This window comes from Lepidochelys olivacea (assembly GCF_965140295.1).
Source record: "Lepidochelys olivacea isolate rLepOli2 genome assembly, chromosome: 2".
Taxonomy (NCBI): domain Eukaryota; kingdom Metazoa; phylum Chordata; order Testudines; family Cheloniidae; genus Lepidochelys; species Lepidochelys olivacea.
Window position 1 is genome coordinate 258672049 of NC_140412.1, and position 22641 is coordinate 258694689.

Here is a 22641-nt window from a genome sequence, read left to right on the forward strand (position 1 = left end):
GTGAGAACACGTAGTATGTTGGGGAGAGGGATGTAGGGAGCAATGACTATGGAGTTCTCCAAGGAAAACAAAAGATGGAAAGGCTGGGATTTCTAGACTTTTAGGTCCTGCAGCATTTGAGTTTGCTACTTGAGAAGACCCATTATGTCCTGGTGCATTTCCCACTCCTTGTCCTGCTTGGACTCCTGGGCCTTTTTCCTGTCCTCTGTTTTTCTCCATGCTGTTAGCCATATTCACACTGCAAGCCTTTTGACGACAATCCAGGGCAGCATAGGCCTGGAGGGTCTCACAGAACATGTCCTCCCTCATCCTCTTCTATCTCTTCCTCTCCAAAGTCATGCTTCCTGCATGTGTGCAAGGGGTACCCCTTCAGGCCACCACATGAGGAGCTTCTGATAAAAACAGATGTACCATTGGATTGACAGGTTTCAGAGTAACAGCCGTGTTAGTCTGTGTTTGCAAAAAGAAAAGGAGTACTTGTGGCACCTTAGAGACTAACCAATTTATTTGAGCATAAGCTTTCGTGGGCTACAGCTCACTTCATCGGATGCATACTGTGGAAAGTACAGAAGATCTTTTTATACACACAAAGCATGAAAAAATGGGTGTTCTCTCCCCCCATCCCACTCTCCTGCTGGTAATAGCTTATCTAAAGTGATCACTCTCCTTACAATGTGTATGATAATCAAGTTGGGCCATTTCCAGCATTATGCTGGAAATGGCCCAACATTCCAGCATTGGCCCAGCATTGGCTCAGCATTCCAGCATTGTGCTGGAAATGGCCCAACTTGATTATCATACACATTGTAAGGAGAGTGATCACTTTAGATAAGCTATTACCAGCAGGAGAGTGGGGTGGGGGGAGATAAAACCTTTTGTAGTGGTAAACACCCATTTTTTCATGCTTTGTGTGTATAAAAAGATCTTCTGTACTTTCCACAGTAGGCATCCGATGAAGTGAGCTGTAGCCCACGAAAGCTTATGCTCAAATAAATTGGTTAGTCTCTAAGGTGCCACAAGTACACTTTTTTTTTTATTGGATTGACAGTCGCAATGGCAAAGGAAAGATAAGTTTCAAAATTCTTCCCTCATTCCCACTTTTAATAAGAGATGCTTATTGACATTTTGACTTTGAAGCACCTGGCACAATGCCGCTCTTCATGCCCAGCTGTGGTGAATATAGCCCACCACAAGTATGGGGGAGGGTGGACTTTTTGTTCCATGAAGCTATAAAATTTTCAGCCACTCTTCCCATGGGTCTGAGCATATGGCAATGACACTATTTTCCACAGCTAGTGGTGATTTTAGCTGACATCTCATACATGAAGATCACAAAGGCACAGAACAGCTGCTACTGGTGTCAAAGCCACCCGGGCCTGTATACTGCTGACTGCAATGAGCCTGCCAAAGCCATCAGAGTGGCGTGTGAAAGTATCCTACAGCAGAGAAAAATAAAGCATCCACCCTAGAAACCTTCAGGAGAGGACCATGGAGATCTCAAGAGCACAAATGGAATATCCATATGTGCATAAACCACTCCGCATGCCCTGCATGCCTAACTCTACAAGGGGAATGAGAAGCAAATACCAACTCCATTTATTGCATCTCTACCATTTCTCATATGAGTAAAACGATGAAATGTGTCTTATTAACTTAGGGATGGCCTAGAAGCCCTCTTTAAACGTTAAGATCGTAAGGAAAAATAGGCACACACTTACTCACATTCTCTTCCCCTTCATCAGGCTCATCCATGTTCAGCTGGCAGGACTGGATAGACTGTGGCAGAGTCTCAAACAAGCCCTGGCTTGCAGCTTGACTTGAGTCCCCCAATGTGCACACCCCTACATTTCTCCCCTCCCAGGCTGTTCACAGCAGGAGTTTGTCTCCTCTGAGGTATCCGCAGAGGTCTGTGGAGTGCTGATAGGGTGTCCGCCAAGTATGGTATGCAGCTCTTGTAGAAGTAACAGTGGTAGCACAGCACCAAATCTATTGTTGTGTTTCCTGGCCTTGTGGTATCCCTGATGAAGTTGTGTCACTTTCACTCAGCACTGCTGCTGATCTCTGCATCCCCTGTGCAATCTGCTTGTAGAAAAATGGAGATCTACAGCTGGTCTGTAGCTGTGCTTGCAGTCTCTCCTCCTCACTGGCCCAAGAGATCCAATACTTCCTATGTGCTCCAGGCAGGAGCTTGTCTAGTACCCGTCTGCGTACGCGGAGCCAGCATGGTCGGTTGGGCAGTTGCACACAGCAAAGGTGAGCTGCTAGGTGTGCTTGCCAAGGTAGACAACCAGGAAAAGGCATTCCAAAAAAAACATATGGGGAACTTTAATTGGGCTGGCAGCTTCTGGTCTCCATCACCGGGCACTGGAGTTTAAAATTGTGACCAGCGCAGTCAATGTTGCAGGAAATGGGGCATTGTGGGACAGCTGTTGGAGGACTGTTAGGGTCACCACAGGTCATCCAAGGTCTACACTCTCACTGTCATCTCAGTAGGTCAACCACGGCTTTACACTATTTAGGTATGTGGTTTTACCGCATTGCTGTAACAAGGAACTTTCATCTGCCGGAGACAAGAGACTGTAGATGCATGCACATATAGCTCAACATAAGGCAATTTATGTCCATGTAACTTTGTAGTGTAGTGTCTGGTAAATTCAATCCCTGAGTATACCAGGACTGTTTATAATTCTCTGTAAATTGTAGGGCCATTTTATTTGTTTCAGTCACTGTTCCTAAGAGAAAATACTTAAAGTGTCAGGATTCAATTACAAATTTCTAATCTCATATTCCCAAAGCTTGAATAATTTCTCATTTGTTTTATCCCTCACCCATTGTAGTGGCCAACTATCACATTCCAGGGTGCAATCCAGATCAGTGAGGGGCTGTGTCACCACCTGCCCTGCAACTGTGGGTGTCTTGCAATGCTCTGCTGTTGTAACTCTCAGCCTGCAGGTCACACCTTGAGTGTGTGTACAGCTACAGCCCTGGTCCAGCAACTGACTCCAGCAGCCCGTCAGAGACACACCAAGCACACTCTGGCTTCCAACAGCCTTGGAATTATTACCTACAGAGTGACCCTAAGACACCCCCAGTCCCATATTTTCCCCAAAAACATGTATTCTGCACTGTCCAGCCCTCTACTAGACAATTATTAGTGGTCTGTTGCCCCTGTAAGGGGTCAATATGCAACAGTTTGCCACTTTAAATGGAGTTACTGAACAGCTAAGTTTAAACACAACAATGGATTCATTTTCATTAAAAAATAAAACTAATTTATTTAACTACTAAGACAGATTTTAAGTGCATACAAGTATTAAAGTCAGAAATTATTACAACAGAAAAAGAAAAACATAGTAGCTAAAACTTAACAAGCTAGACTTGGCTCAAAGTAAAATCCTTAATACATGTTCTCAGCAAAAGGACTGACCAAATTCTCAGTTCAGAACGCCTCCCAACGTCTTATGGCTGGTGTGTGTGTGTGTCCCTCACTTTTAAAAAAAAAGAAAAGGAGTACTTGTGGCACCTTAGAGACTAACCAATTTATCTGAGCATAAGCTTTCGTGAGCTACAGCTCACTTCATCGGATGCATACTGTGGAAATGTCTTCTGCAGTTTCCACAGTATGCATCCAATGAAGTGAGCTGTAGCTCACGAAAGCTTATGTTCAAATAAATTGGTTAGTCTCTAAGGTGCCACAAGTACTCCTTTTCTTTTTGCGAGTACAGACTAACACGGCTGTTACTCTGAAATCTCACTTTTAATAGTCCAATCACCCTTTGAAATGCATGTTCCTGAGGGTTACCCCCCCCCCCCGAAAAACTTCCTTCCTACTGTGAAGATGGAGACATGGAGTCTTCTGGTTAAAGAGGTTCCAGGTTGCTGTTTCTTACAATACAGATCGATCTGTTCCTGCCCCCTTTGTTGCCAAAAAATGGCCACGATCAACTCTGATGGCCTCTGCTGGAAGCGTCAGCCTGTCCTTTATCTTTGAGAAATAGATTTACCCCCTTCTGAGACTTGTCTGGTAAACACATTTCAGTCACAATTTAATCATATGTTAATAACTAACTTCACGTATAATGTTGCTATACATTTCACCATATTATTGACCAGTGAGTTATTAGTTTTCAAATGATATCATTACGTCTTGTAAGGTCTTTGTACAAAACATAATAGTCTGTATAGTGTGAATGAAGGCGTGCATTTGGTCACACCAGCAGACAACTACTGTCTCAGTACTGATCCAGTGTGTTCAGAAAAGAAATACACAGAACCAAGCTATGCAGAATTAACAAACAACTATAACAGATGGGCTATGTGTGAAATATTTGAACTGCATATAAAGTTGCTGGCAGTGAATAATCCACAATTTTGATGAGAGCTTTTGCTGTTTACAGTGCCATTCAAAAAACAAGCACCGAGTTCAGAGCATGGGTGTTTCTGTCCAAGACAATGTTTTAATTCAAGATTCCTGATGTTCAGCACACACAGAGGAAAGTACCAAGAGGACAGCTAAAAATAGTTGGATGTTGTTAACACTCATTTAACCGGTTTCAGAGTAGCAGCCGTGTTAGTCTGTATTCGCAAAAAGAAAAGGAGGACTTGTGGCACCTTAGAGACTAACCAATTTATTAGAGCATAAGCTTTCGTGAGCTACAGCTCACTTAGCTCACGAAAGCTTATGCTCTAATAAATTGGTTAGTCTCTAAGGTGCCACAAGTCCTCCTTTTCTTTTTACTCATTTAACCATACTTTCTCTCCAACACCCCCACATCAATACGGGCTCAAGCAGTATTTTACAGACAATTAGAATTACTGCCCAGCTCTGCAATTTATGTAAGCGAGCAGACAACATTTTAACAGTCATTTGGCAAGAGGTCATCTTGTCCTCAAAGGCATCAGCCACCAATAGGCTGCTATAGCTCAGTTTTGGTACACTTCTCCCCTCCCGTTGTACTGTGTGCTATAATTAGAAGGGACTGTTTATTGATGAATTATTGGGAAGCTGAAGTGGTCAATTCACTTCACCAGACAGGTCAGGGCTTTACAGGGAGCAAGAGGAATCTTATTCCCCATTGCTGACCACCCCTACATACACACCTCTTAATATCTTTGCCCACACCTCTTAATATCACTTGAGCATTGCTCCAGGAAAATGTCATCTGTTACCCCATTCCTTCTCTTCCATCCATCCTCAACATCCGAGTGGGCTGGGTCTACAGCAGTGGTTCTCAACCTTTTCCTAGTGGAATCAGATGGTTTGGGGGCAAAGGGGGCTGTGGGTAATCTGCCACCAACACTATGGAGCTGCAGGAGCTGCCCTATACTAGAAGAAAAGGAGTACTTGTGGCACCTTAGAGACTAACCAATTTATTTGAGCATAAGCTTTCGTGAGCTACAGCTCACTTCTTCGGATGCATACTGTGGAAACTGCACATTGTAGGGAGAGTGATCACTTTGGATAAGCTATTACCAGCAGGAGAGTGAGTTTGTGCGTGTATGGGGGTGGGAGGGTGAGAAACCCTGGATTTGTGCTGGAAATGGCCCACCTTGATTTTCATACACATTGTAAGGAGAGTGATCACTTTAGATAAGCTATTACCAGCAAGAGAGTGGGGTGGGAAGAGGTATTGTTTCATGGTCTCTGTGTATATAATGTCTTCTGCAGTTTCCACAGTATGCATCCGATGAAGTGAGCTGTAGCTCACGAAAGCTTATGCTCAAATAAATTGGTTAGTCTCTAAGGTGCCACAAGTACTCCTTTTCTTTTTGCGAATACAGACTAACGCGGCTGTTACTCTGAAACCTATACTAGAAGATAATTAAAGTGGAATAGGTGGTAGCCACTCTCATAAATCAATTTAGACGAGTTAGCAGATACATTGCCATTGAGGGACTTGGCTTTCCAACTAGTTTTCCATGAAGCCACTCTCTCAACAGTTAACCATACCTGACCACCGCACCCGTATTATTTAAATATATAGATATAGATAGATATAACGTCCCAGCTAATATCACAGTAAGCTGAGCAGTCTGATTTTTTTAAGTTGGTTTCCTGCCACTTAGAGAGTGTTGTGCAGAGTAGAGCGGACATCTCCCCATCCATCCGCATTCTGCTGGTTAGCCGTGGAAGTTTCAGCCACCGACTATCTCCCCCAGTACTACAATGAGGAGAAAATTGAAGAGGTGCTCCATCTAAAGATGTTTGTGGAAGGAATATGATGCTGACCAATGCTGGAGTTGTTTCCTTGTAATCCCCCATCTGTCTGCATCCATCTGTTGTCTCTTGTCTTATAGAAAGGGAACGTCTATGCTGCCAAAAAAGTGTGTTCTTAACTCAGGTTAAAAGCAGTGAAGACACTGCAACTGAACTTACGGCTGCAGTTTGGGTAAAAACTCGGAGGGCATCTTAAGGTTGCTATTTTAACCTGAGTTAGCTAACCCAAATAAGAATACCGTTTTTGGCAGGTAGACATACCCTTAAATTGCAAGTTCTTTAGGGCAGAGACAGTCTCTGTTTGTCCAGCCTAGCACACTGGGGCTCCTAGGAACTGTGGTAATACAAATAATAAAATAAGGAAGAAGCCTCAGACCCTTCTCCATTCCAAGAGAGACTGATTGAAACACTCTATATCAAGCAGGTACAGGATTTTGTAGGGGATGGTGAACTCAGGGCCTCCACGGGTTTGGATAAGCAAGCCTTCAGAGGTGCTTAGAATAACTCAGGATTCATCACAGGGTGCACAAGACTGTCCAGTACCCCCAAGATGCCAGGGTTATCTGGAGAATTGTCTCTGGGAAAGGTATTCCCCACACTGGCAACCATGGTAAGCACTGAGGGCCAGGTACACAACTCCTTTGCAATCTGCCACATTTACTTAAGATGATAGTAACATATCCACATTAGATTTGCGGTTTGAACCAACTATATGTATTTCATTACTTGCCAGCCTCCTTGGCTAATTTAAAGGACACAAAAGTTATGCAGCATTAAGTCTGCAGGATGGAAGGTAAAGGCAGGCCGAGACATCTTATTTCCGAAGCCAGCAATACATTCACTTCAGCTGTCTTGATGGTATCTGCTGTAACGTATTATGCAGAGGGTTAGACTGGATGACCTCCTGAGGTCTCTTCCAACCCTAATCTTCTATGAACATAAATGTCATGCTTATTGTGTTCCTATTACCACGGCTTAAAAACACAGCCCTGATACATTAGCCAAGCAAGTATTCTCACTCCTCCCCTCTCAACCTCTATCTCTGAATTTTGTCTGGAACAGTATATATCAACTGTAAGGGATTTTATTTGGCTGGAGTTCCACCGAACAAAACAAGCTGTCAGTATACAATGCAGATGTTTGACAGTAAAAGCAGTGGTTATTTTAGTTTTTACATATAGCTGCTTAACCATCTGATATGTCCACTATTGCAGAGGTTCTCAACCAGGGGTCCGCAGCCCCCAGGAGTTTGCAAGCCCTTTCAAGGAGGCTACGGCGCTCCCCACAGGGCTGAAGACCCGATCCCTGCCAGCGCCCCCCATGGGGCTGAAGCCAGGAGGCGCCGGACTGAATCCCCCAGCCCTGGTGCTCCCTATGGGGTAGAAGCCCTGAGCCCACAGGCAAAGTTGGGAACATGGAGGGCACTGCCACACCCAAACTGCAGTGCAAGAGCATGGCAATCCCAGGAGCAGCACAGCTCCGCACCTCTCCCCTGCCCCTAGGACAGGTCGGAGGCAGGAGGCCAGAGCCCGTGTAGTGGCACAAACAGCTTGCTGGCAGAAGAATTTCCTATCTAGGTTGTACTGAGCATGCTCACCCAAACTGAGCAGGCTCAGTACAGGTAACTGCTATTTGTGGGAAAACGTGCCGGCTGCTGTTTTTGCCGTTACCAGGCTGTGCAGGGAAGCTGATGCTCTGGTTTGTGCCATGGAGCAGGCAGCCGCAGCGTTCCCGCCTCTCCTGCTGGTGCCCCAGGTTGAAGCTGCTCCTCAGCTCCAAGCCCCCTTTGCTCCTGCAGAGGCAGCAGGTAATAGCCACCCGGGTGGGGAGACCCAGCTCCTTGGCTGGCAGATCCCTCCAGGAACATTGACCGCAGGGGAGTCCTACCAGCACACAGCCCCTAGCTACCCCACCCCCTGCACCCTAAGCTCTTTTCAAATTTTTAAGCTAAGCCCCCCACCTTTGAGTTACAATTTTTGGCTGCACGCCCTCCCAAACCCCCACCCCAACCCAGACAGGCTGGGTGGCCTGCTGAGGAGTCAGGGGGTGGAGGTGGCGCTCCCTCCACAGACCCTGCCATGCAGAGCTGGCTTGAGCCCCGCTGCACCCCCCCACCCCCACCCGCAAACAGAAGTCAAACTACACCTCTGCCCAAGGCCCCTGCCCAGAGTCTGCCCCCCCCCCGGGCCCTGGAGTTTTTATAGCATGTTGAAAGGGACCTTAGAGAGAAAAAGCTTGAGAACCCCTGCCCTATTGGAGGCTGCTATCTTGTCATTGCAAGGCATAGGCTGGATGTAATAGGATCTTTTCTGTCTCTATTAGCGGGTTCAGTGCACAAGATTAGTTGAATTGCTAGAAACAGTATTACCAAAGCATGAGTAAGAAGAGTTACTCTGAATCCTGGATCCTATATGCAGAATGAATAATTTTATGTTCAAGATACTTGTCCATCATGCCCTCACAGCTGTTAAAATCAAGGTTTGGGTCCCTGACATGGAGAAATGTCAATCTAATGAGAAAAGGAGGACTTGTGGCACCTTAGAGATTAACCAATTTATTTGAGCATAAGCTTTCGTGAGCTACAGCTACATGCATCTGATGAAGTGAGCTGTAGCTCACGAAAGCTTATGCTCAAATAAATTGGTTAATCTCTAAGGTGCCACAAGTCCTCCTTTTCTTTTTGCGAATACAGACGAACACGGCTGTTACTCCGAAACCAATCTAACGAGAATTCTTCTGTTGAAATGCTGTTTGTGGGAGGTTAATGTCAAGGTATTTACTAGACAAGAGTTTGCATCCTCTACTACTCAATTTTAAATCAAGTTCCAATTGCCATCTTTTTAATAGAGCTATTTGGAAATGTTTGGAGAATCTGAAAGATAAAAAGGTCAGTGCTGAAATGTCAGTCTGCAGCTCTCCCATCCCCCAAACAAGAGGAGAGTATATTCAGTTGGGTTTAAAGAAAAAGAGCTGCAATATCACCATTCAGATGCTCCAAATATCAACCAACCCTCCAGCAAAGAGGTTGCCAGGACCAGCATCACTAATGTAGAACAAGCAGCAGAAGAAAAGTTGAAGAAACAACAGCATCTCTATACATCATAAAGAGGCAGTAAAGGGCATATTTACTCCCTCCTACAGCAGTTTACCTTTACACGTCTATCAGAAGTATCTGAACAAGCAATAAGAGGGTGAATAGGAGTTCATCCATCGGGGACATACAACACACAGAGAAATCTAACTAACACAGTGGTCTGCAACCTTTACAAACCCAAGATCACTTTTTGAATTTAAGAGCAACACAGGATCTATTCTACCCCTTCCCCAAGGCCCCACCCACTCCATTCCCCCCCATTAGCACCACCCTTACTCACTTTCACTGGGCTGGGGCAGGGGTTTGGGAGGGGGTACGGGCTCTGGGCTGAGCCTGGGTCAGGAGTTTGGGGTATAGGAGGGGGTTAGGAGTGCAAGCTCTGGGAGGGTGTTGGGATGCAGGAGGGGGTACAGGGTGCTGGCTCTATGAGGGGGCTCAGGAATGGGACAGGGGCTCAGGGTGCAGGAAGGGGTTTGGTGTACAGGCTCCGGGAGGGGGCTCAGGGTTGGGGTGTGGCCTCCCACCAGGTGGCACTTCGCCTTGCTGTGCCTCCAATCGAGGTAAAGCAGGTTCCCCGCCTGCCGTGGCCCCACACCGCTTCCCAAAGGGGCCAACGTGCCCCTGGAGGGGTGGGGGCACATGACTCTGTGCACTGCCCCTCTCTGCAGGCACCGCCCCCAAAACTCCCATTGGCCACAGTTCCCCGTTCCCAGTCAATGGGAGCTGCAGGGGCAGTGCTTGCAGGCAAGAGCACCACATGGAGACCCCTTCCCCAGGGGCATTCTGGCCACTTCCAAGAGTGGCGTGGGGCCACGGCAGCAGCCCCGTTGTGCCACCGCAGCCAGAGATCACAATCGACTGGGAGAATCCCCAGGATCGACCAGTCGATCACGATCGACAGGTTGGTGACCACTGGACTAACACAATGTACGCATGTAACTCTCACATGCACTTTAGAAAAGATGTACCATGTATTCACTAATCAGCCCTCTTAATTTAACTTAGGCCTTTCCAAACACAGCAGAACCTCAGAGTTACAAACACCAGAGTTATGAACTGACCAGTCAACCACACCTCATTTGGAACCGGAAGTACACAATCAGACCAAAAAAACCCAGATACAGTACAGTACTCTGTTAAATGTAAACTACTACCCCAAAAAAAAAAATGAAGGGAAAGCAGCATTTTTGTTCTGCATAGTAAAGTTTCAAAGCTGTATTAAGTCAACATTGAGCTCTAAACTTTTGAAAGAACAACCTTGATGTTTTGTTCAGAGTTATGAACAATTCCATTCCCCAGGTGTTCGTAAAGCTGTGGTTCTATTGTAAAGGATGTTTCCCTTTACTTCAGTTCTGAAAAGCAACTATGAACAGCATCAGAAAGCTCAGTGCCCCATGGAGTCCATGATTCCATAGAGGTTGAATTGGCTGTTACAGAATTGCTTTCACGAATCTAGGCTCTTTTTTAAGCTAAAGAATTGTTTCTAGCCCTCATTGTTGTGAAGAAAACCTTAATCTTGGATTTAACCAATGCTGTCCTGTCTGCATGAGTCTGCAAACATCCTGAAATAATAACTCTGATATCTGAATTGCACCAATCATCTCAATGAGGTTAACGATGAAACCTAGAGATGACAATATCAACATAGCTATTTCACTGCTGATGATTTTAGTAGAAACACCCATCTGATGTGCTTACCACTCCACAATCCTAAATTGGTTCTCAGCTCCCAGAAACCAGAATTCCCTACTGTCAAAACTTCCAGATTTCTTCATAAGAGCTTCTACTCAACTGTCCAGCATCTTCAGTACAAGAATGTACGGCATATTGAAAACTGACAGCATGGCAAGAGCACAAAGTGGCTTGAATATGAAGAACACAACACTACTATACTACTTGCATTTTTCATTGTTGTGTTTAAACTAAAAAAATATGCACGGTTTTCAATTATCTAAAACTGCTGCAGAATACCCCCAGGATCTAATGACCTGTGTCAAGCTCACCAGAAATGTCTTTCCATTTGTGTTCCAGCCATTTCCCAGTGACACATATGCGGTTAAGACGACACCGTCTTCCCCCCCACTGGCCAAACTTAGGAACTCACCCTTTGCTCTGAGAGGCAATTAAAATTCTTTCCTCTCACACATCACCTCTAGAAGGAGATACCACACACATGCCAAGTTCTGGACTCAGTTATGTTGTGCAACCCCAAATGCTCAGTTGGGGATAACAGAACAGAATTTGATCCTGCAATCTGAATCTAGTTAACAATTCTGTGGATGGATGAAAAAGTGAAGTGATTTCCCTCCTACATAGATATATTGATAATGAGGCACTAGAAGGAATAAAAAAACTTGTTTGACTAAAGTTATTTATGACTGAGGACAGCAGAACTATAAGCAATAAGCAGCTTGGGTTTATCACAGCAGGAGATACTGCTAGTTTGTATTTCAGTTTGTCATCAATCTCACCTCTTTCATTTGCTCATAACTTTCTGAAGTTTTCACTTATTGGGCTGACACAGGCTTGCTCTCTGATCAAACAGGAGTTTCTTTTGGGAGGTTTCAGTAAAACCAGTTTAGTCCTTTGAGTAGGAAGAGAGTGAAGATGGCTGGGGTAGAAAGCTGAAGTTTGGCCAGAAATTAGGCCCTTGATGAGAAGAGCCTTTATGTATTCCAATGAAAACTCATTTTAATTTGACCGAGTTATGAGCCTTTGAAAGTTGCACTTCATGCATACACAATACAATTGGTATGACTTCCTTTAAGCAGTGTTTGTAGTGAAAGTCAGCTACACTGAGCAGGAGACTGGGACTAACTTAACAGTGTAGCAAAAAAGTAAATGCACAGAGTGAATCCAGAGCTCTTACCTCATTCACTGTGCATCTTGAAAGAAATGATCTGTGCAGCTTTTAAGGCTTGCTGGAGAGAGCTGTCTCCTGCAGACTTCCCAGAGTGCAGAGTAGAAGAGCTCCCTCTAAGAAAACCTTGTAAGGTGTGTGGGATGCAGCATTTGATGTTGTCATGTTGTGTAGCCAAACAGTTCCATATCACAGAATTTCTTTTAATCTCCCTAGGAGATTACAATAAAAGCCACGTTAAACACTCAAAAGTCAGGAAGTGACAAAGTTAAAGGACTTCAAAAAAAGTCATAACTGTCTTAAAGTTACTTTTAGAAGTATTCTATGTTAGATGTAACACCTGATAAGACTACTGTGACCGAGAAATGAAAGATTTCCATTTTCTAATTTGTTCACTTTGTGCACTTGACAACCCTGTGAGTCTAATCTGCTTACTCAGAGGGTACGTCTACACTGCCATTAGACCCCCACAGCTCGCCCATGCCAGCTGACTCGGGCTAAGGGGCTGTTTAACTGTGGTGTAGATGTTCAGACTTAGGCTGGAGCCTGGACTCTAGGACCCTGTGATGTGGGAGGTTCGCAGAGCTGGAACCTGTCCCTGTACAGCTACACTGCAGTTAAACAGCCTGTTAACCCAAGCCAGCTGGCATAGGCCAGCCGCAGGTGGACATATACAGATCATGTGGGTCTGGCATATAGCAACGGGGGAGAGAAAGATGTGTAAAAGATAGCAAAAACTGTCATTTTAAAACCACAGAAGTTGACAGAGCATTTCAGGGCAGGTATAGGACAAAAACTGTTTCAACTGTCTAGATCTTAGGCAGTATCCCTTTATGGTGGCATATGAAGCCTTAGCTCTGCCCCCTGGTGTTTAAGTACTATGGAACACAGCATTTCTCAAAATAATAAGGCTTATATCTGCCACTTTAGATGTACATATCTATAGAATTGGCAGGATTATATAATTTCAACTCATAACATTGATGTATATTTTAAAGCTTTTTTTTTTTTTAAGATTTTTGTTTAAATGTTTACAGTAGCAAGAAATTACTGGGAGTCAGACAATTGTTTAATGACAGGACACAGATCCAAAATGTTAACGTTTTATAAACTGTTAAAACAAACTGTCCCCCTTACATGTCAAAATATACAAAGTAAATATGCTTAAATCAACAAGTCTTACTGATTTTTACTATTCATTTACTCGTCCTTTTCTAACAAGCTTAATTCAAAAGTCGAACGATGGATTTTGACTCTAATAAGTTCCCAACCAGCATTTTTCTTTCTTTGCCCATCTGTAAATTTCAATTCTCAATGGAAATATTTTTTCCAGCCATTTGTAGGTGTATGGTGAAATCAATGTTTACTGACATTTATGGATACAAATTTCATCCTTCCAAGCTGACATTTTCCATTCAAGTATACTCATACCACTTACTGACGTAATATCCAACTTCATTCACTCAGATTACATTTTTAAAGACATGTTCTCTTCACTAACATAGTTATGACTAAATGTCACCTTCTAAGTAGTCCTTTCAGGCACCGACAGTCTTCTTCAAGTACAATTCAACCGAATGGTTGTCCTGTGGTTAAGGCACTGGATCAGTAGTCAGGAATCTGGGTTTTAGGCCTGACTCTGTCACACATTTCCTGTGTGACCCTGGGCAAGTCACATAAGGCTTGATTTTCTGAAGTGCTGAGCATGGACGGCTCCAACTAAAGTCAAAGGGAGCTACAGCAACTTTGAAAGTTGGAATCTTCGTCTTTGAGCCTCAGTTGCTCAGCTATGACAGGAGTCAGGAAAACGGACTGGGCAGATCACTAGGATGACCTAGTACAGCAATTCCCATTTGCCTAATATGGCAGTCTTTTCTACTGGCAATTATTCCATGGTTATTTTCTATACTCACTTGCTCACAACTTTGTGTCTTCTAAGCTTGCAGGTAAAAAGTCTAAAACTACATTTAGCGTTAGTCACCCTAGTGGCCAAACTGCAAGTGAAATAGTTTGACCAGGGAAAACACTTCACAAAAGATCAAGTTTTAACAGATTACAGTTTCAATACTCATTTGTAATTAAAATACCTAGCTGTAGTTGTTTGCAGCTTTAAAGGCTCAGATATTTAAATTTCAGAAGAACTCAAGTCAACATCTAGAGCCTTAATGGACCAGCTCCTGTTCTCATCAACAGCTCCAGCCTCTGGAATAAAATAGTCACGATGAACTTTAAAAGCTGAACATTCTGGGGAGAATCGATTCTCTCTCTGAGATGCAGTCAGTCACATAAGCAATAACATTCCAGAGTGTGCATTTGTCAGCCAATAAATGCACCCCTCGGGTATGCAGAGAAGCCAAGGACACCCAAGATATTTGACTACTAGCCAAGAAATGCCTAACCCAGAGTGTGTTACTATACTTATAAAATGGCTTATTGACAAACTAAAGTGTGAAATATTAATCTTTCCAAGAAACTAGCTCCACTGGAACTAACTGCCATCCAGGAACAAACCACAGTGGTCTACTTCTATTTACGGCTTCCCTGTGTGTCTCTCACCCCAAAATAGGTGAAGGAAGCAGAAGCAGAGTCCTTTGCCCTCTCCTCAAGTCAGCTGGAAAGGCAGCCAATCTGATTCTATGAGGTTCTCTTTCAGCCCTCCTCTTCAGAAGAGAGGTACTACTGCTGCTTGATTTTATTATTTTTAAATACCCTCAGCCTCCTTCCTCCCTTTTATCTGCCTCCTGTGCCAACTGGAGGTAGCAGGGGCTGTCAATAGAAGCTGGATTGCATTTGTAGAACACCCCTTTTCCTTCATTCCAAGATGATCAGGTAGGAGGAAAGATTCAAGGACAAATGGTTGGCTGTTACTAAGCGATGGTAACAAGGTTCTAAGTATCTAGAAATCCCCACTGTTCAGATGAGTGGATGATTTGGATACGGCAGGGACACTGGACTGCTTAAGTGGGTTTACAGTCTAAGCACTTGCGTTTGGATTTCATAGTGGGGGGCATTAGTTATGGTGATGAGGCCTATGTGCATAGATGCTTAGATAGGCTCAGCACTTTGAATACTCTTTATGTTCCTCTTAAGTTGGTTTTGTAAAAGCTTCAATACAACCTAAGACCAATAGAAAGGTTTCCATTTTAAAAGAACAGATCAAACTTTCTACCGAGTTGTTTGTTGGAGAGACATTTCCCTGCAGTGTTTTGAATCTGAACACTGAGAACTTGCAATGGAAATTGACTTAGGTTAGCCAATTAAAACAAATGGAGAAATGCCAGAAACAAATAGCACAAGTAAGAGTGAAAACTGAACTGGATTTTATTACTAATGCTGTACATTGAAAATGAAAGTAACAAAAAAAACTGGTTGTTTAAATTATTTAGGCTTATGCAACTGACTGTAGTTACAACTTGCCTACAGTTACCATACTAGACTCATAGGTGAACCATCAATTCTAGTCCCCAACAGATTCTATACAGCGTATTGCTGGATAAATTTTTCCCATTCCATCTCCTTCTCCCGTTACATAAAAGTGTTTTAACTGCTATTACAGCGTGTAGATACTTATGAGTACTCTTTCTGTACTATGCATTTTTAATTTGTTGGATCGGTCCCTATAGATATTTTGATAACATTCAGAGAACTAGACTGTTTGAGATGCTCTTGGGGGTGCAACAGAATAGTAATCAATCTCTCCCACCTAACCACATTCCCCCCGATCCACAGGACTTGAAAATTTACGACATACCTAAATGCCACAAGATTAAGCTACAAGCTCTACTGTTCAGGGGCAATGCCCATGTAAAACAGCTACCTACATACCCAGCTGCTGGGAAAGAGAAAAACCTTAATATGTATTAACTTTATTTTAGACCATTTCTGGAAGGAACATGCATATTCACCCTTTGTTCCTCCCCTTCTCAACCCAGAGCCTCCTGGCTGCTGTGAAGGCAGGAGTCTTCAGGGGTGGAAGGGAGAGAAGAGGGAGTTCTCTGTTAATTTACCCCCAACCCTGCCTCCGGTTTTACATTCTCCTCCTCCTCAGTTAACAGCTTGCTCCAACGTTACTCTTGGGGGAATTCTGTGCTAAAAAATTTAAAAGTCTGTACACTCTTTTAAAGTTCTGCAAAATTTTGCAAATTTGTCAAAACAACAATATAATCACACCAGTTTCAATTATTTTTGGTCATTTATTTCAAAATACCTGTCAGTAAGTATGTCTGTCACAATACAGACAACAAAAAAGATTCAGGAAATGCTTTTTGACAAATAGATTCCTTACTAGGCATATTAATGCAGAATTTTGAGTAATAGTTCATTTAAACTACAATACAGAACCATACTTACTGCACGCCTCAGAACCAGTGCAAAGGCTTTGGGGAGTCAGGGGTAACGGAGGAGCTAAGAGAGTGGGAAGTAATTGCTGGGAAGAAGCCTGGGTGTGAACTTGGAGGGTTGTTGGGTATGGGTGCGGGAAGGGATTGTTCGGGAGATTCCCCCATGCAGACCCTGGCTGACCCTTAGCTTCTCCCATTCAGTCAGTCACATCAGTCCCTGTCCCCATGTCTCCCTGCACCCGTGTCCCCTTGTACCCCAGCCACGTGCCCCTCCACCCCCACTCAGCAACCCCCCCCATCCCTATGTGGCCCTGCACCCCCTCCCCCATGTGTCTCTGTGCCCCCACTCAACCATCCCCCTTCGGCCCTGTAGCTCTGCACCCCCTTTCCCATTCCCATGTGGCCCTGCGCCTCCCTTGTCCCTAAATGGCCCTGCCTCCCCTCCCCCATCACCATGTGGTCCCGCATCTCCCTCTCCCTGCGGCCCCACATCTCCACTCCCATTCAGCCCCTGCCCCAGTCTGTCGTCCCCCACTAGCCCTTATGAGCCCTGTCTGACCCTTAACAGCCCCACGCTGTCTGTCTCCTGACCTGGCCCAACAGGTGCTGTGAAGAAAGCAGGCACTCTCTCTTCCCTAGCTGGCCAGGAGCTGCTGCTCTGTTCTATCACCACAGCACCCTCTAGTGGGCAAAAGGCAGTACTGCAGCAGCTTTCAAGCAAACGCTTTTTCTGAACAAAAAATTAAACATGTGTAGCTCATTTATTATGCATGCACACAGTGGCACAGAATTCCCCCGGGACGATAGTGTCTACTCCCCATACTGCTCACAGCTTTCTGAAGATGCAGCAGAACCAATATGAGTGAGCTGAGTCTACTTAGTTTCATTGTTGCCCAGAGGTTTCCCCCAATAGCAACTTTGAGAACCCACAGAATTCTATTTGGTCTTCACTCTATGGCAGATTGGGGAAGCTCTGAGAAGCAGCAGCAATGGGGCTATCTTCCTTCAGACTTTAGAAAACAGCTTTGCATTGATTCCCATGCAGTCGACATCTGGAGGGTTATCACTACAACCATAAGAGAGAGAGACTACTTTTTTTTAAAATGAAGCCAGATTCCACAGTAGTTGATGGTCACACAGGAAAGATGCCTACTCACAACAGGCAGACCCTATAACTATTATAATTTCAGTTTGCAGTAAATTTTCGTTTGTTTAAAATTAAGTCAAGTTTTGATCCTGAACAAGACAATTTGCAACATTACACTGAAAAAAGGAATCTGTATTTGAGAATACTCAGCTGTTAGTCACTAAAGCTAACACAGTATAACAAATATAGGCAATAATCTATACCTTTAAAATTGAATGAATCAGATCCACTGCTGACTAACAGGTTTTTAAACCTAGATAGAAACTGTAAGGTGATTTATAAGGGAACTTCTTTCCTGAATCTGGAAGAATGTGTTCTCTCTTAACTGCTGCACTAAGAGGCCACATTGCCCACTGGATTTCTGCATGGATATTTACAGGCAGAGAATTAGTGTGAGGAAATAAGGGATCAGAGAAGAGACTGAAAAACTGATTTCCTTTACCCGGGTATCAAAAATAGCTGAGTATGTAACATACAGAGTGCTAGGCTGAAAACCTAGAGAACTTTTGTCATCCCTGTGGATAAAGTTATGTCACGGAGGTCACAGATTCTGTGACTTTCAGAGATCTCTAACATTTTTGCTTCAGCCCCAGTGTGGCAGGCCCAGAGCTGTCAGCCAGCGGGAGACCACAGAGCTCCGCGCTGTGGCGTGGACCCTGCAGCCGTCAGCCACCGCAGCAGCAGGTGCTGTCTTCCCCCCTGCTTGGGCTTCAGTCGTCCTCCCCCCCAATTATTTTTAGTAAAAGTCACAGGCTTCCATGAATTTTTGTTTCTTGCCGATAACCTGTCTGTGACGTCTACTAAAAATAATCACGATAAAATCTTAACCTTAGTCATCCATCACAGATCTAGTTAAGTACCTTGAAAGTATAGCTGCAAGGGTTAGCACTTTCCATACTAGATTCCCTCTTTGACCATGACCACAAATTGTAAGCCTATAAATCTGGAGTAATGAGAACCCAGCAAGCCCCTGATGAGAGTTAGAGGGTATGTGGAAGCAGGAGGGGAAAAAGTCCAGGTGCTTAGCCAACCGTGGAACATTTTGTCCCTCAAATTAGGTATGTGCTATGAGACTTAAATCACATCTACATCCTAGACATTGGAGGACATTCTAACATTAAGAAGGAATAAGATAAAGGGGGGCAATAAAAATGTTTAAACACATTTCAGCATATATTCCACAAAAGTAGGCAATATAGTCCAGAATCCTGATGCAGTCTTTCAGGTAGTAGTTGGCAACCAGAAATTCAGCATACAGATTTTTTGGGGGGTGTGGGGAGGGGGGAGAGGAGAAGAAAAAGGAATGAAAAAGTTTATTCCCCAAGCTCAATATGATACAAGCGGACTACAACGTATCTACGTCCCCCTAGTGATTGTTAGACTATGTGAGGAGTGTCCCTCAGCAGCTCCCTTGAAAGCAGCTGTTGGGAGTTCAAATGTCTCCCTCAGCCCTGTGTAAATTTCATTTTCCCCCCAGCACAGACTAACATCTAATAAAAGTAAATAAGAGAAGAACTTTATAGGGCGAAAAATCCACACACAAGGATTTGGTCTTGTTGCAGGGTGGGGCGGGCACCTCTTAGTAGACTCCCACAAACATAGCACTTCCTAGAGACAGCTGCAATTGCTCTCCAGCTTTAGAGAGACTGGAGCCTAGTGGCAGCTTTTTCTAGCTTTTGCTTCTTCACAGGACAAGCCCAATTTTTGGACACCAGCCTCCCCAGGATGTGTTTTCCTGGAAAGGGTTTAAAAAGTGTTAATTCTCACAATTTAGTTTCCCCAGCCCCTGCTGCAGGCACCAGACTCTCCCCCTTCTATAGTACAGCTGCTCCCAATAGGCTAAGGGAGGGAACAGAACCTGATCTGATGAAGCAATGGGGATTTTCAGTACTTCAAGAAGGATTCCATATCAGCCATAGCTTTAGATCATTCCTACTTTTAAAACAAACAATGCCAAGAATTTAATCTCTGTAACCATGATTTCCCCAAGTTCTCCCACCCTAGCAAAATAAAGCAGCTCTGTTACAGAGATGTAAAGCCTACGCAGGACAGAAACATCTTCATTTATAATCTTTAAAAGATAAAAGTTCCTCAAACATTAATTTTTAATTTAACTGTTCTAAGACCTTGACCAACAACCCCTCCTACACCTCCACTCTCTGCCTCTCTGGTGAAATGGAACATGAGGCACTGACCTTACAGTCACCTGTGGCACTCAATAAGTAATGTGCTAGATACTCAAATATAGCCTTCACACCACCATAGTGATAAAGTGACTAAAAAAAGAAGAAAGACTGAGTGAACTGGTGCAAAGAGATCTACCACAACAACAAGGTTTAAGTCAAGAGAGATTCAGTCATTCATAAAGAGCAAGGGCTGCTGCCTCAAGCTGAAGTGAGAATGAATGAGAGAGATTTCAAATATAAAGACACGCCCAGCAAATTCCTCCTCCCTTAAACAGACCAATATACAGTGCCTTGAAATTAATTGTCACCATATGGATGGACTCTCCTTTCTGACTGAATACAGCTTGGAGCAGCTGTTCTATAAAAGAAACCGTATATTCCAGACTCTGAAGAGGAACTGCCCTTCATTATTTACCTACACCCAAAACGCCACAACAAACACCTTACATCCTCATCCTTTCCAGCAGCCAAGACAGACCACTCACCATTCGGCATGACATGAGTACCCCTCTTCCAAATCCCAAAGTGGGCAGGCAACTGCCCATAGCAGTTACTTCCAATCCCAAAACAGAGACAGCCTCCAAAAAATCAGAAAAATATAGACAACTCCTTCCCCAAAGGTTAAGCTAGAGAAACACACAGACCCCCAACAGAAGGGGGGAAAAAAACATTTGACCCTAAGATATAATATGCACCTCTCCGGAAAAAAAGAAAGAAAGAGAGAGTCCCCTAGAAGACACTCCCAGAAACGCACGTACCAATTAATTTGGAAATCCATGAACAGACCCTGGAGTAAGTACAACCCTTCCCTTTTCAGTTAAAGCCGAGACACACCCCCACTGCTGAAATCCCTGCACCCCCGGTGTAGAAACACAGACAGCCGAAGGCGCTGCCAGACCCGCCCCCCCCAGCTCAAACTCGCCCAGGCCCCAGGAGCAGAAATGCAGCTCTCAGCGCATCGGCAGACACACACACACACCCCCCGGGCCCCGGGACACCTCCACCGAAGACAGACCAGAGTCCCCCCTTTGCCCTCCCATTTCCTGAGCTGTAACAAAGACCCTCAGACGCAAGCACCGCCCGAGGCCCCAAGATCCCCCCCCAGCCCCAGCCCCGGCATCCACCCCCGCCCAGCCCGACTCCAGCGCTCAGCGAGACACACGCCCCGCGGCCGCTACACCCCCGGAGCAGGAACAGAGCCAGCCCCTCTCTCCAGGGCGAGGGCCAGACACACACGTCCCCTGCCCAGCCCGTCCCCAGGGCGAGGGCCGACCCGCCCGCGACGGCTCCTGCCCCCCAGGAGTCAGGCTCCAGAGCTCGCGCAGACCCCCCCCCTCCCGCCCCCCGGGCCGGCCCAGCCCAGACACCAACGCACCCCACCCCGATGGAGCCGGGTCCGGCCTCCGGCGCAGCCACCCCCCGCCCGGCCGCAGAGAGCGGGCAGCCCAGGCCCGTGCCCGGCCGGGGGGCTCCCCGCGCGCCCCACTCACCGATCACCTCCTGCAGCTCATAGTCATCCCTGTTGATGGACCAGGGCAGGGAGCTGGGGTCCTCGGCCATGGCGGCGGCGCGTCCCCGGGCACAGCGAGCTCAGCGCCGGGCAGCGGCGAAAGACGAAGAGAGGCGCGCAGCCCCGCGGCCCGACAGCCACCCTGCCCGAGCCCTCCCCGCGCCGCCCCTCTCTCGCCTCCCCATTGGCTGGGGTCTCAGCCCCGGGGGCGCGGTTAGGGAGCGGCGGGGGGCGGGGCGGCCCAGTCATGCTCGGCGAGGCCTAGTCACCACCCCCCTCAGCAAAGAGCCCATAGAAGAGGCGGCCTATAGAGTTCAGTAGAAAAACCCACCAAACTCGAATAAGGTAAGCGCTACCATGGCAACCTCTCCCCCCCCCCCCCCGAACATGGGCCGTCCCTCCACCAGCCCACACCGACGCGGGATGACGTCACTCGCGCACGCCTGCCGACGCCATCTTGAGAGAGAGAGACGCAGTTCATCCGCCATCTTGAGTGAGGCGCTTGCCAGACACCGCCAGAACTTCACCTTTCTCACATCCCCACCATCGTATGAACGGCTGCCTTTAGCCATACATCCCGTGAAGGGTAAAGATTTGGCTGTAGTATAATCCATCCCGGAGGGAGGCGGAACGAGAACATGCCACACACAAGATGGCTGCCGTTTGCTTCTCACCCGTGCTGTCAGGGAGGAGCGGAAAGGGATTCGCCCCCCAGTCTCTGAGGCCGGTGTTGATTGGTCCTCCGCTATAAGCTCTCCAGCAGTGATTGGCTTCTAAGCCTGTCCATAGCTTGAAGTCCCGGCTCGACCCGTGTGTGCATCATGCTCTTGCATAGGGAGGGGAGAAAAGGGAGGGAAGGAGAAGGGGTCCTTGAAGGGCCTGCATCTGTGTGGGGCCCTGTGCAAAGTGAGCCAGACTCCTGGAGCCTGACCTAGCGTGCAGAGTCCATCTTGGGGGGGAATGGCTGTAGGGAATGCCGGAGGAGCATGGGTTCACGCAGAACGTCCACTTAGTACATTGCCACCTTGTCACTGTCATGTAGCCACGTCACCCTCCTGGTCTGGCCAGGAGCGTTTGATTTTGCTGTGATGATCCCCGCTGCTGCAGGCAATCCTTTGGGATATTAATAATTCCCCAGGGTCACTTTCACACTGCAATGCCATGACATTTTGATGCAGTGTATCAAAACATCACAAACTAGAAGTTTCTGCCAGACTGGAGAATCTCAGAGAAGCAGCCTTCGGGGAGGGTAAGCAGTTGGCACAGAGCCTCTGAAAAAGGGAGGAA

General features: G+C 45.8%; 1 protein-coding gene across 3 annotated transcripts in view; it reads right to left on the bottom strand.

Moving 5' to 3' along the window:
- The window catches only part of OXSR1 (oxidative stress responsive kinase 1), a 118719-nt gene extending 97205 nt beyond the window's left edge, over positions 1-21514 (bottom strand). The window contains exons 1-3 of one of the 3 annotated variants that reach the window (XM_084619536.1): positions 21335-21511; positions 14259-14373; positions 12181-12383 (exon numbers count right to left, since the gene is read on the bottom strand). Coding sequence is in view for 1 of the 3 variants with exons in the window: in XM_084619534.1 (XP_084475660.1) it covers positions 21335-21404 (70 nt within the window). In the remaining 2 variants the exon portion in view is untranslated. Of the gene's footprint in view, positions 1-12180; positions 12384-14258; positions 14374-21334 lie in introns of all 3 variants that reach the window. The other 2 variants (XM_084619535.1, XM_084619534.1) reach the window with 2 other exon arrangements.
- Positions 21515-22641: the final 1127 nt, after the last annotated feature.